Below are 12,165 nucleotides of genomic sequence, written 5' to 3'. Positions count from 1 at the left end.
ATTTCATAGAACAAACTGACGGCAGCAGCTGTGGTATTTTCACTTGTTTGTTTTCCAAAGCTGTTCTGTTTGATGTGAGCCTCAACACTTTCAAAAGCCACCGTGAAAAGCGAGATTGTGTTATGCATGAGTTGTCAGGCAAAAAGATATTTATCTGAGTACAAAGTTAAAGCATGTACTGTGATTTACTGTATCTTGGACAAACTACCTAAAAGGCTCTGTTGTGTCTGTTGTAGGAGAACGTCACAAATGGAGGATGCGAGGGACCAGAACTGACATGTTCCCAAGACACCAGGAGGGAACGTCATTTTGGTCTTCCTTTTTTTCCTTTAGGTTTTGATTTAATCAAATGTTTTCTTCTTTTTTTCTTTTGTCTTTGTGCTTACTGTGATCATCTAAAAACAAACATTAGAGCACAGGACTATGCAATGTTTGGACTGAGCTGGTTCTGCTTTATATACGTACATCTATCTATTGATCAATTTGTGTGTGTGTGTGTGTGTGTACAATGTTTGCACTTTAAGTTTACTGTGTTGCACTTTTGAGTGATGTTTGCACTTCAGTATATTGCATGTTATACTTTTTTATACATTTGAGTGATGTTTGCACGTTGGTACATTGCATGTTGTACCCGTTTATTATACATTTGAGTGATCTTTGCACTTAGGTACGTTGCACACAGTACCATTTTATACTTTTGAGTGTGGTTTGCACTTCCTAGAACTTCCACATTTTTACAGTTTTGCATGATGATTGTGTTTGAATAATGTTTGCTGTTATTAACACACACACACATATAGTAAATTGATCAAATCTGTGACTACTAAACTACTAAAGTAGCCTCTCAGTCCACCTTAAGACAATTGGCAATATATATTTATATATATTTTATTTATAGATAAATTGTACACTGTTTTATTAGTAAAGAGTAATTAAAAGGTCTTTTTTTAAACTTTCAAAGCCTGTCTGTATTCTTTTATGGTGTGGGGTTGTGTGGCCACTTGTATACACTATTGGGTTAGGGTATGGCCACTTGTATACACTATTGTCTGAAAAGGGCCCTTTTCTGACCCTTGACCTCACTGGACGGCCCGCCACTTTTTTTTACACCTTAGTGCCGCTTAGCGGAGAGTGTGGCTGTGTAGAGGGGGTCTCCCCGAACGCGTGCGTACCTCAGAAGTTCCGGCACTAAGCACCGTCTCCTGTCCAGTGTCCAATTTGTATAGGCTATGCACTGAAAAGGGCCCTTTTCTGACCCTTGACCTCACTGGACGGCCCGCCACTTTTTTTTACACCTTAGTGCCGCTTAGCGGAGAGTGTGGCTGTGTAGAGGGGGTCTCCCCGAACGCGTGCGTACCTCAGAAGTTCCGGCACTAAGCACCGTCTCCTGTCCAGTGTCCAATTTGTATAGGCTATGCACTGAAAAGGGCCCTTTTCTGACCCTTGACCTCACTGGACGGCCCGCCACTTTTTTTTACACCTTAGTGCCGCTTAGCGGAGAGTGTGGCTGTGTAGAGGGGGTCTCCCCGAACGCGTGCGTACCTCAGAAGTTCCGGCACTAAGCACCGTCTCCTGTCCAGTGTCCAATTTGTATAGGCTATGCACTGAAAAGGGCCCTTTTCTGACCCTTGACCTCACTGGACGGCCCGCCACTTTTTTTTACACCTTAGTGCCGCTTAGCGGAGAGTGTGGCTGTGTAGAGGGGGTCTCCCCGAACGCGTGCGTACCTCAGAAGTTCCGGCACTAAGCACCGTCTCTTGTCCAGTGTCCAATTTGTATAGGCTATGCACTGAAAAGGGCCCTTTTCTGACCCTTGACCTCACTGGACGGCCCGCCACTTTTTTTTACACCTTAGTGCCGCTTAGCGGAGAGTGTGGCTGTGTAGAGGGGGTCTCCCCGAACGCGTGCGTACCTCAGAAGTTCCGGCACTAAGCACCGTCTCCTGTCCAGTGTCCAATTTGTATAGGCTATGCACTGAAAAGGGCCCTTTTCTGACCCTTGACCTCACTGGACGGCCTGCCACTTTTTTTTACACCTTAGTGCCGCTTAGCGGAGAGTGTGGCTGTGTAGAGGGGGTCTCCCCGAACGCGTGCGTACCTCAGAAGTTCCGGCACTAAGCACCGTCTCCTGTCCAGTGTCCAATTTGTATAGGCTATGCACTGAAAAGGGCCCTTTTCTGACCCTTGACCTCACTGGACGGCCCGCCACTTTTTTTTACACCTTAGTGCCGCTTAGCGGAGAGTGTGGCTGTGTAGAGGGGGTCTCCCCGAACGCGTGCGTACCTCAGAAGTTCCGGCACTAAGCACCGTCTCCTGTCCAGTGTCCAATTTGTATAGGCTATGCACTGAAAAGGGCCCTTTTCTGACCCTTGACCTCACTGGACGGCCCGCCACTTTTTTTTACACCTTAGTGCCGCTTAGCGGAGAGTGTGGCTGTGTAGAGGGGGTCTCCCCGAACGCGTGCGTACCTCAGAAGTTCCGGCACTAAGCACCGTCTCCTGTCCAGTGTCCAATTTGTATAGGCTATGCACTGAAAAGGGCCCTTTTCTGACCCTTGACCTCACTGGACGGCCCGCCACTTTTTTTTACACCTTAGTGCCGCTTAGCGGAGAGTGTGGCTGTGTAGAGGGGGTCTCCCCGAACGCGTGCGTACCTCAGAAGTTCCGGCACTAAGCACCGTCTCCTGTCCAGTGTCCAATTTGTATAGGCTATGCACTGAAAAGGGCCCTTTTCTGACCCTTGACCTCACTGGACGGCCTGCCACTTTTTTTTACACCTTAGTGCCGCTTAGCGGAGAGTGTGGCTGTGTAGAGGGGGTCTCCCCGAACGCGTGCGTACCTCAGAAGTTCCGGCACTAAGCACCGTCTCCTGTCCAGTGTCCAATTTGTATAGGCTATGCACTGAAAAGGGCCCTTTTCTGACCCTTGACCTCACTGGACGGCCCGCCACTTTTTTTTACACCTTAGTGCCGCTTAGCGGAGAGTGTGGCTGTGTAGAGGGGGTCTCCCCGAACGCGTGCGTACCTCAGAAGTTCCGGCACTAAGCACCGTCTCCTGTCCAGTGTCCAATTTGTATAGGCTATGCACTGAAAAGGGCCCTTTTCTGACCCTTGACCTCACTGGACGGCCCGCCACTTTTTTTTACACCTTAGTGCCGCTTAGCGGAGAGTGTGGCTGTGTAGAGGGGGTCTCCCCGAACGCGTGCGTACCTCAGAAGTTCCGGCACTAAGCACCGTCTCCTGTCCAGTGTCCAATTTGTATAGGCTATGCACTGAAAAGGGCCCTTTTCTGACCCTTGACCTCACTGGACGGCCCGCCACTTTTTTTTACACCTTAGTGCCGCTTAGCGGAGAGTGTGGCTGTGTAGAGGGGGTCTCCCCGAACGCGTGCGTACCTCAGAAGTTCCGGCACTAAGCACCGTCTCCTGTCCAGTGTCCAATTTGTATAGGCTATGCACTGAAAAGGGCCCTTTTCTGACCCTTGACCTCACTGGACGGCCCGCCACTTTTTTTTACACCTTAGTGCCGCTTAGCGGAGAGTGTGGCTGTGTAGAGGGGGTCTCCCCGAACGCGTGCGTACCTCAGAAGTTCCGGCACTAAGCACCGTCTCCTGTCCAGTGTCCAATTTGTATAGGCTATGCACTGAAAAGGGCCCTTTTCTGACCCTTGACCTCACTGGACGGCCCGCCACTTTTTTTTACACCTTAGTGCCGCTTAGCGGAGAGTGTGGCTGTGTAGAGGGGGTCTCCCCGAACGCGTGCGTACCTCAGAAGTTCCGGCACTAAGCACCGTCTCCTGTCCAGTGTCCAATTTGTATAGGCTATGCACTGAAAAGGGCCCTTTTCTGACCCTTGACCTCACTGGACGGCCCGCCACTTTTTTTTACACCTTAGTGCCGCTTAGCGGAGAGTGTGGCTGTGTAGAGGGGGTCTCCCCGAACGCGTGCGTACCTCAGAAGTTCCGGCACTAAGCACCGTCTCCTGTCCAGTGTCCAATTTGTATAGGCTATGCACTGAAAAGGGCCCTTTTCTGACCCTTGACCTCACTGGACGGCCCGCCACTTTTTTTTACACCTTAGTGCCGCTTAGCGGAGAGTGTGGCTGTGTAGAGGGGGTCTCCCCGAACGCGTGCGTACCTCAGAAGTTCCGGCACTAAGCACCGTCTCCTGTCCAGTGTCCAATTTGTATAGGCTATGCACTGAAAAGGGCCCTTTTCTGACCCTTGACCTCACTGGACGGCCTGCCACTTTTTTTTACACCTTAGTGCCGCTTAGCGGAGAGTGTGGCTGTGTAGAGGGGGTCTCCCCGAACGCGTGCGTACCTCAGAAGTTCCGGCACTAAGCACCGTCTCCTGTCCAGTGTCCAATTTGTATAGGCTATGCACTGAAAAGGGCCCTTTTCTGACCCTTGACCTCACTGGACGGCCCGCCACTTTTTTTTACACCTTAGTGCCGCTTAGCGGAGAGTGTGGCTGTGTAGAGGGGGTCTCCCCGAACGCGTGCGTACCTCAGAAGTTCCGGCACTAAGCACCGTCTCCTGTCCAGTGTCCAATTTGTATAGGCTATGCACTGAAAAGGGCCCTTTTCTGACCCTTGACCTCACTGGACGGCCCGCCACTTTTTTTTACACCTTAGTGCCGCTTAGCGGAGAGTGTGGCTGTGTAGAGGGGGTCTCCCCGAACGCGTGCGTACCTCAGAAGTTCCGGCACTAAGCACCGTCTCCTGTCCAGTGTCCAATTTGTATAGGCTATGCACTGAAAAGGGCCCTTTTCTGACCCTTGACCTCACTGGACGGCCCGCCACTTTTTTTTACACCTTAGTGCCGCTTAGCGGAGAGTGTGGCTGTGTAGAGGGGGTCTCCCCGAACGCGTGCGTACCTCAGAAGTTCCGGCACTAAGCACCGTCTCTTGTCCAGTGTCCAATTTGTATAGGCTATGCACTGAAAAGGGCCCTTTTCTGACCCTTGACCTCACTGGACGGCCCGCCACTTTTTTTTACACCTTAGTGCCGCTTAGCGGAGAGTGTGGCTGTGTAGAGGGGGTCTCCCCGAACGCGTGCGTACCTCAGAAGTTCCGGCACTAAGCACCGTCTCCTGTCCAGTGTCCAATTTGTATAGGCTATGCACTGAAAAGGGCCCTTTTCTGACCCTTGACCTCACTGGACGGCCCGCCACTTTTTTTTACACCTTAGTGCCGCTTAGCGGAGAGTGTGGCTGTGTAGAGGGGGTCTCCCCGAACGCGTGCGTACCTCAGAAGTTCCGGCACTAAGCACCGTCTCCTGTCCAGTGTCCAATTTGTATAGGCTATGCACTGAAAAGGGCCCTTTTCTGACCCTTGACCTCACTGGACGGCCCGCCACTTTTTTTTACACCTTAGTGCCGCTTAGCGGAGAGTGTGGCTGTGTAGAGGGGGTCTCCCCGAACGCGTGCGTACCTCAGAAGTTCCGGCACTAAGCACCGTCTCCTGTCCAGTGTCCAATTTGTATAGGCTATGCACTGAAAAGGGCCCTTTTCTGACCCTTGACCTCACTGGACGGCCCGCCACTTTTTTTTACACCTTAGTGCCGCTTAGCGGAGAGTGTGGCTGTGTAGAGGGGGTCTCCCCGAACGCGTGCGTACCTCAGAAGTTCCGGCACTAAGCACCGTCTCCTGTCCAGTGTCCAATTTGTATAGGCTATGCACTGAAAAGGGCCCTTTTCTGACCCTTGACCTCACTGGACGGCCCGCCACTTTTTTTTACACCTTAGTGCCGCTTAGCGGAGAGTGTGGCTGTGTAGAGGGGGTCTCCCCGAACGCGTGCGTACCTCAGAAGTTCCGGCACTAAGCACCGTCTCCTGTCCAGTGTCCAATTTGTATAGGCTATGCACTGAAAAGGGCCCTTTTCTGACCCTTGACCTCACTGGACGGCCCGCCACTTTTTTTTACACCTTAGTGCCGCTTAGCGGAGAGTGTGGCTGTGTAGAGGGGGTCTCCCCGAACGCGTGCGTACCTCAGAAGTTCCGGCACTAAGCACCGTCTCCTGTCCAGTGTCCAATTTGTATAGGCTATGCACTGAAAAGGGCCCTTTTCTGACCCTTGACCTCACTGGACGGCCCGCCACTTTTTTTTACACCTTAGTGCCGCTTAGCGGAGAGTGTGGCTGTGTAGAGGGGGTCTCCCCGAACGCGTGCGTACCTCAGAAGTTCCGGCACTAAGCACCGTCTCCTGTCCAGTGTCCAATTTGTATAGGCTATGCACTGAAAAGGGCCCTTTTCTGACCCTTGACCTCACTGGACGGCCCGCCACTTTTTTTTACACCTTAGTGCCGCTTAGCGGAGAGTGTGGCTGTGTAGAGGGGGTCTCCCCGAACGCGTGCGTACCTCAGAAGTTCCGGCACTAAGCACCGTCTCCTGTCCAGTGTCCAATTTGTATAGGCTATGCACTGAAAAGGGCCCTTTTCTGACCCTTGACCTCACTGGACGGCCCGCCACTTTTTTTTACACCTTAGTGCCGCTTAGCGGAGAGTGTGGCTGTGTAGAGGGGGTCTCCCCGAACGCGTGCGTACCTCAGAAGTTCCGGCACTAAGCACCGTCTCCTGTCCAGTGTCCAATTTGTATAGGCTATGCACTGAAAAGGGCCCTTTTCTGACCCTTGACCTCACTGGACGGCCCGCCACTTTTTTTTACACCTTAGTGCCGCTTAGCGGAGAGTGTGGCTGTGTAGAGGGGGTCTCCCCGAACGCGTGCGTACCTCAGAAGTTCCGGCACTAAGCACCGTCTCCTGTCCAGTGTCCAATTTGTATAGGCTATGCACTGAAAAGGGCCCTTTTCTGACCCTTGACCTCACTGGACGGCCCGCCACTTTTTTTTACACCTTAGTGCCGCTTAGCGGAGAGTGTGGCTGTGTAGAGGGGGTCTCCCCGAACGCGTGCGTACCTCAGAAGTTCCGGCACTAAGCACCGTCTCCTGTCCAGTGTCCAATTTGTATAGGCTATGCACTCCTTTGAACAGCATCTATCAATTTAGATAAATAATTAATGTTTTAAATCCGTTTTTGTTACACAGAAACATAATATGTGATATATAGCTTCGTTTAAATGCTTAATTTATAGTTTTAATGTGCAAATGAACCGTTTTTCAATGGTTTTCAATGGTTTCTTTTTACTCTAGAGGGTACTCTTATTCTGAAGAGATCGTCCACCGGAAGTCTTATATTTGCTCCGCTATATTTGCTGACTGAACACTGCTGCGATCTTGTAGATCGTCTGTTTTTGACGCGCGGCGCGACACCACCGCACGACGAAGGGTCAGGCTTTAACGCGTCGGGCTGCTCCCATTGGATTAGAGGGGGGGCTTAGCAATTGAGAGGGGGTTGAGAGAGAAACGAACGGGGGGGGTGAAACGGTGGCTACGATGGTGATACTTGACATCAAGCAGAGAGAGAGAGAGACAATACAACCGGAAAAGGCGAGGAGGAGTCGGATTGCCGAGGCGGATATCTTTTCCTAGCCTGGAGAGAGTGAAAATTGTGTGGCGTGGATTTGGCAGGATTTTTGATGGTGCCATTTTTTTGCCGTGGGCGACGACTGAGAAGTGAAGAGAGAAGCTCCAGTCAGTCCGTTAGGGCGGGGCGGGGTGATGTTTAGGTTCCGGTATAAAGAGAGCGAGAAAATGGGAACCAGGCGGAATGGGAATGTGGAGCCGGGCCGCCGCCGACGCAGTTGTTTTGCACCGGAGGATATGAGAAGTTTAATCACTTGTTCCAACAGGGCGGCGGCATAGACCGTCTGGGGAGGCCGCTAGCAGGGGGAAGAAGAAGCGCCCCTCTGCCCCCTGTCCGTCAAACACGATGAGGACGCTCTTTGCATTCTGTTGTCTCTTCCTCATTAGCGGGGGAGCGGATCAGGGGACGACGCCGGGCAGCAGCTCCCTGACGAACGACAACAGCAACGACACGAACGTAACGGCCGACAGCAGCAGAAGGTATATTAGAATTGGTGACGGGTCCAACCAGGAATTCGAGTTCCCCGAAAACACCAACGGCGTGATTGTAATCTCCAGTCAGTACCGGAGCGGTGCTGCGAGCAGGAAGGGCCGAGAGAGCTTGAAGCAGACTGTGAGGGTTCTCTCCCAGGACCCGGAGGTTCTGTCCATCCTAAACGTTACCGACAGTGGGCACACGGGACCGGTAAAGAGTTACATTATCAGCATACGTTCTGGTTTACCTGGCACAGCACAGCTGCTCATCCAGCTCCTCGACCTGGACCAGGACTCGGTACCGTTTCTGATTGAGGAGAGGACAGATTACTCCATCAAGGTGGCGCCTGGTACTGAGGATGACCCAGCCACCCGGCTGCTTCAGTCGGGTGGGCTGTCACACTTTTCTGAGAACCCTGTCCTGTTTGCCTTGCTGCCCCTCATCTTCATAAACAAGTGTGCCTTCGGGTGCAAGGTGGAGGTAGAGGTGCTGAGGAGTCTCCTGAAGAGGCCGGTGCCATTGTTCCTGGGGGTGGCAGGTCAGTTTCTGGTGATGCCACTTTATGCATATGGTGTTTCCAGGCTCACCTCACTACCCAAGGCTCTGTCCCTGGGATTGGTCATCACCTGCTCGGCACCTGGGGGCGGCGGGGGCTACCTTTACAGCCTGTTGCTAGGTGGCGATGTCACCCTGGCCATCTCCATGACACTGGTTTCTACAGTAGTGGCAGCGGCAGCCATGCCTCTATCATCAGCAATGTATGGCAAGTTCCTGGGGGTCCATGCTGCGCTCCATGTGCCATTTGTCAAGATCCTGGGTACCCTCCTTTTCATTGCCATCCCAATATCCCTGGGCATGCTGATAAAGCTGCGGTTGCCTGCTCTTACCCGTGTCCTCCTGGCGCTCATACGACCCTTCAGCTTTGTGCTCATCGTGGGTGGGATCTTCATGGCCTACCAGATGGGTGCATCCATCCTGGCCAACGTCAGGCCCCAGATTGTGGCGGCCGGGGTGACCGTTCCTGTGTTCGGTCTAGTCGTTGGGGCAGTCCTGGCCAAGTTGGCGGGACTGCCGGCAATGCAAAGCAAGACGGTCAGCATCGAGGTAGGCGTCCAGAACAGCCTCCTTGCCCTCGCAGTCATGCAGCTGTCCTTCCGCCGGCCAGAGGCAGATTTTGCATCACAGGCACCGTTCATTGTGGCGCTCAGTAGCACCTCAGAGATGCTGCTCATCGTTCTGGGTCATTTTGCCCACAGGAAGTTTTGTGGGCCCGCTCCCCCCAGCACAGACACCTGATTGTAGCCTGTATTTTTCTTCTGAGCTATTTCAAAAAACAACCCTGTGGAAGGATGCTGCCCTAATAGTCCAGGCTACAAATCACACAGATCAAGGCAAGAGACACAATCAAAAATCCAATCATCACTGTTGTTATACACATGACAGTGCAGGACTTTTTTGGCTTCTTTAATCTTTTGTTTATTTTTCATGAAAACCAAAGGCCTTTACCTCTCTAAGACTTTTGTTTATTTTACAGTATGTCATTTTTTTATCTGATTGTACTGTGAGGTACTACGTGATGTAAATATAAAAAAGAGAAATACCTATAAAAGAAAAGATATTTTTCTACCAGATTTTCTGTTTTGTAATTGGGGGGAAAACAAAGATTGATTTATATCATGTTTACAAGAGGTCCATGTGTCTTAGAAGTGGAGGATCAATTTTTGGAAACATGAGATTGTTGAACTGAATATGAAAATACTGTTCAGTTCAACGGTCATGTTCCCAAAATTAGGAATAAAATATTTTTTTGAAAGTAATTGCTACTGATTGTTTCCTGGAGTTAAGAATCCATGTACTTGAATATTCAATTGAAGAGATGAGGAATTATAAAATAAAATGCATCAACAAAAGCAGTCTTTAGTTTGTCACAGGAGTATTTTTGGAAACCAACCAATTGAATCATATTGATAATTGCCACAGCAAATGAATTCCATTTTGAGCAGGGTGTGTTTTTGTCAATCTGATTCTAGTTCTTAGTTTGCATTTTACATTTGTCTGCCACATCCTGTATGTTTTGCAACTGTAATACAGAGAGGAATGGTTTACAATACTGAAATTCCCAGACCTCATGAAATTAAGGGGGTTTACCACTGCTGCTATAGGTTTTTGTGGTAATTGTGTTCTATGGAAGACACGGTTCCATTTTTTAATGAGCCTACAGTTCATAGGTAAGATAAGAGACAGAATGTCTGTACTTTTGACAGTATAAATTAGTTATGGCTATTATGATGAGGATTTGTCAGCAGGTGCAAAATGAGGTTTATGCACACGCTGAGTCAAGAATGGATTCATGAGCATTTGTTTCGTTGCCACGTAATGGCTTGAGTCCTATGGGAGGAGAGAAGGAAAGGAGGGGCCATGGCAGGGTTTTGTATAGAAGGTAGATTTATGTAAGAGTTGTGTTTCCTGTTTACTTTGTCCATTTTTAAAGAGGGTTTTTAAGAGCAGCAGACTGGTGTACTTTTCATTAGGAAAAGAAAATAGTTTTTGTAGTGGAAACTAGAGGGTTTCAACGTGCTGTTTCCCCCAGTTTTTGTGACTGGATCCTTTAGGAATGTAACACTGCTGTAAGACCCACAGGCTGCACAGTTTGGTGCAAGAGGCTTTGTAAATATTGACATGTTAGTTGGTTGTGAAAGAAGTTTGGTTTCTCAGTATTTTCTTTCTTATAAATGAACCTGATTATCTGAAGAAGAATAAGTTGGGCCCTGATTTAACCCACACTCTTCACCTTTGTATCAATATCACCTTATTTTGATAGTTATTTTTACGTTATTTTTTACTTTACTATTATCAGGCCATCTGTAGGTAGAGCAGGCAGTTGAAACTGAGGAAGTTCTGCAATCTGTTTTGTCATGCTGAGTTACAATGTGGCAGTTGCAGTTCATTGTTCCCTTTACTATCAAGAACATAGTCAATCATTGATTAGTTTGTTCATTCAGCCTTTATACACAACCAACCCTTTTCTAAGTTTTCTTACTGACTCACGATACGTTTAAAAACATTTAGCGTAGTCACAATATGCTGTTGCTCAAATTTGCCTTTCCACTACAGTTGTGTATGCTCTAGTCTGTATTATGTAAAAGGACTTTTACTCTGCTCTGAGCTTGTCCACAAAGTTTGAACATGCCCTAAGCTAAAGCTTGTTCAGACCTGGTGTTCTGCACTTAGATATAGATCCAGTTGAGAGACTGTTTGCTTTTCACATAAAAAAACAGGTTTTATAACATGAAAACAGGTTTTTAAAGAAAAGAAATTAATGGCTTTTATGACACCATTGTAGCCTTTTTTTGTTGTCACTGCCTCAGTCCTGACACTAAATACAAAGGCCTACACAAACGCATACGTACACGTACAAAAGGGTTGTGCTCTATATATAGTTGCTCTTTAATCAAACTGCATATCAGAATTCTGTCAAGCACTCATTCAGTCAGCCTTTAAGTGCCAACCATGTCAGTCACTCTACTGGTGAAAGGAGTGAGACAGGAACAGTGGGCACCTCAATGTCGCTGAATGTTACAATGTTAGCTGAATTTATGAGTATGTGAATATATAATATGGGTTGTGTGGAATAATGCATAGTATGTGAAAGAGTTGTTTTCAACGTGCTGTGTCTCAAATGAGCGAGTGTAGAGCCATGATTAGCCTATACTCTTTAGTATGGCGTTTGCGTTGTGAGCTTATATATATGATCAGATCAGATCAGATCAGATCCTTATCAGCTTATATATATGATCAGATCAGATCCTTCTATATCTCCTTCTGAAGTCCAAACAACGAAATGGTCACTTATGGATCCATTTGGTTCCTGAGGTGCCGCCTCTTCCGGAAATAAATAAAAAATTGTGCCCAGAGTCCTGAGGTGCCCACTGTTCCATTTACGGAAAGGAGTTGCCACTCTATTATGTGTTATGTGTTTGTCTGAAGGGGGAAAGGGCGGTTCCATGTTGTGGTGACAGGCAGGCTGCGCATTGTGCTTTATAGATTTGACAGATGATGTCCTGCATTATGTGTGTGCTTGCCTTGAGCCCCCTCAGCCTGTTTATCAGCAATCCTGTTTCAGACATGCAAAAGTGTCACTTTTCAGCTACAGTCACCTTTTTGAACCCAAATAGGCCAATTGTGTGACACCTGACCCGAAAGAAAACAACATGTT

At 48.9% G+C, this 12,165-nt stretch overlaps 1 protein-coding gene across 1 annotated transcript; it reads left to right on the top strand.

The window, feature by feature from the left end:
* Positions 1-7,332: 7,332 nt before the first annotated feature.
* On the top strand, positions 7,333-9,865 carry slc10a3 (solute carrier family 10 member 3). The gene has a single exon (XM_080437342.1). It carries the CDS (start codon positions 7,821-7,823, stop codon positions 9,243-9,245), a length of 1,425 nt encoding a protein of 474 aa, XP_080293468.1. The 5' UTR covers positions 7,333-7,820; the 3' UTR covers positions 9,246-9,865.
* The last annotated feature ends 2,300 nt before the right edge of the window (positions 9,866-12,165 follow it).

Source organism: Gymnoscopelus braueri (assembly GCF_963280865.1).
Source record: "Gymnoscopelus braueri genome assembly, chromosome: 9".
NCBI classification, from domain to species: Eukaryota; Metazoa; Chordata; class Actinopteri; order Myctophiformes; family Myctophidae; genus Gymnoscopelus; species Gymnoscopelus braueri.
This window is presented reverse-complemented; position numbering and strand designations above follow the sequence as displayed.

Excerpts from the sequence above, each read along its gene's own strand:
- slc10a3 (XM_080437342.1), top strand. The coding sequence starts at position 7,821 with ATGAGGACGCTCTTTGCATTCTGTTGTCTCTTCCTCATTAGCGGGGGA.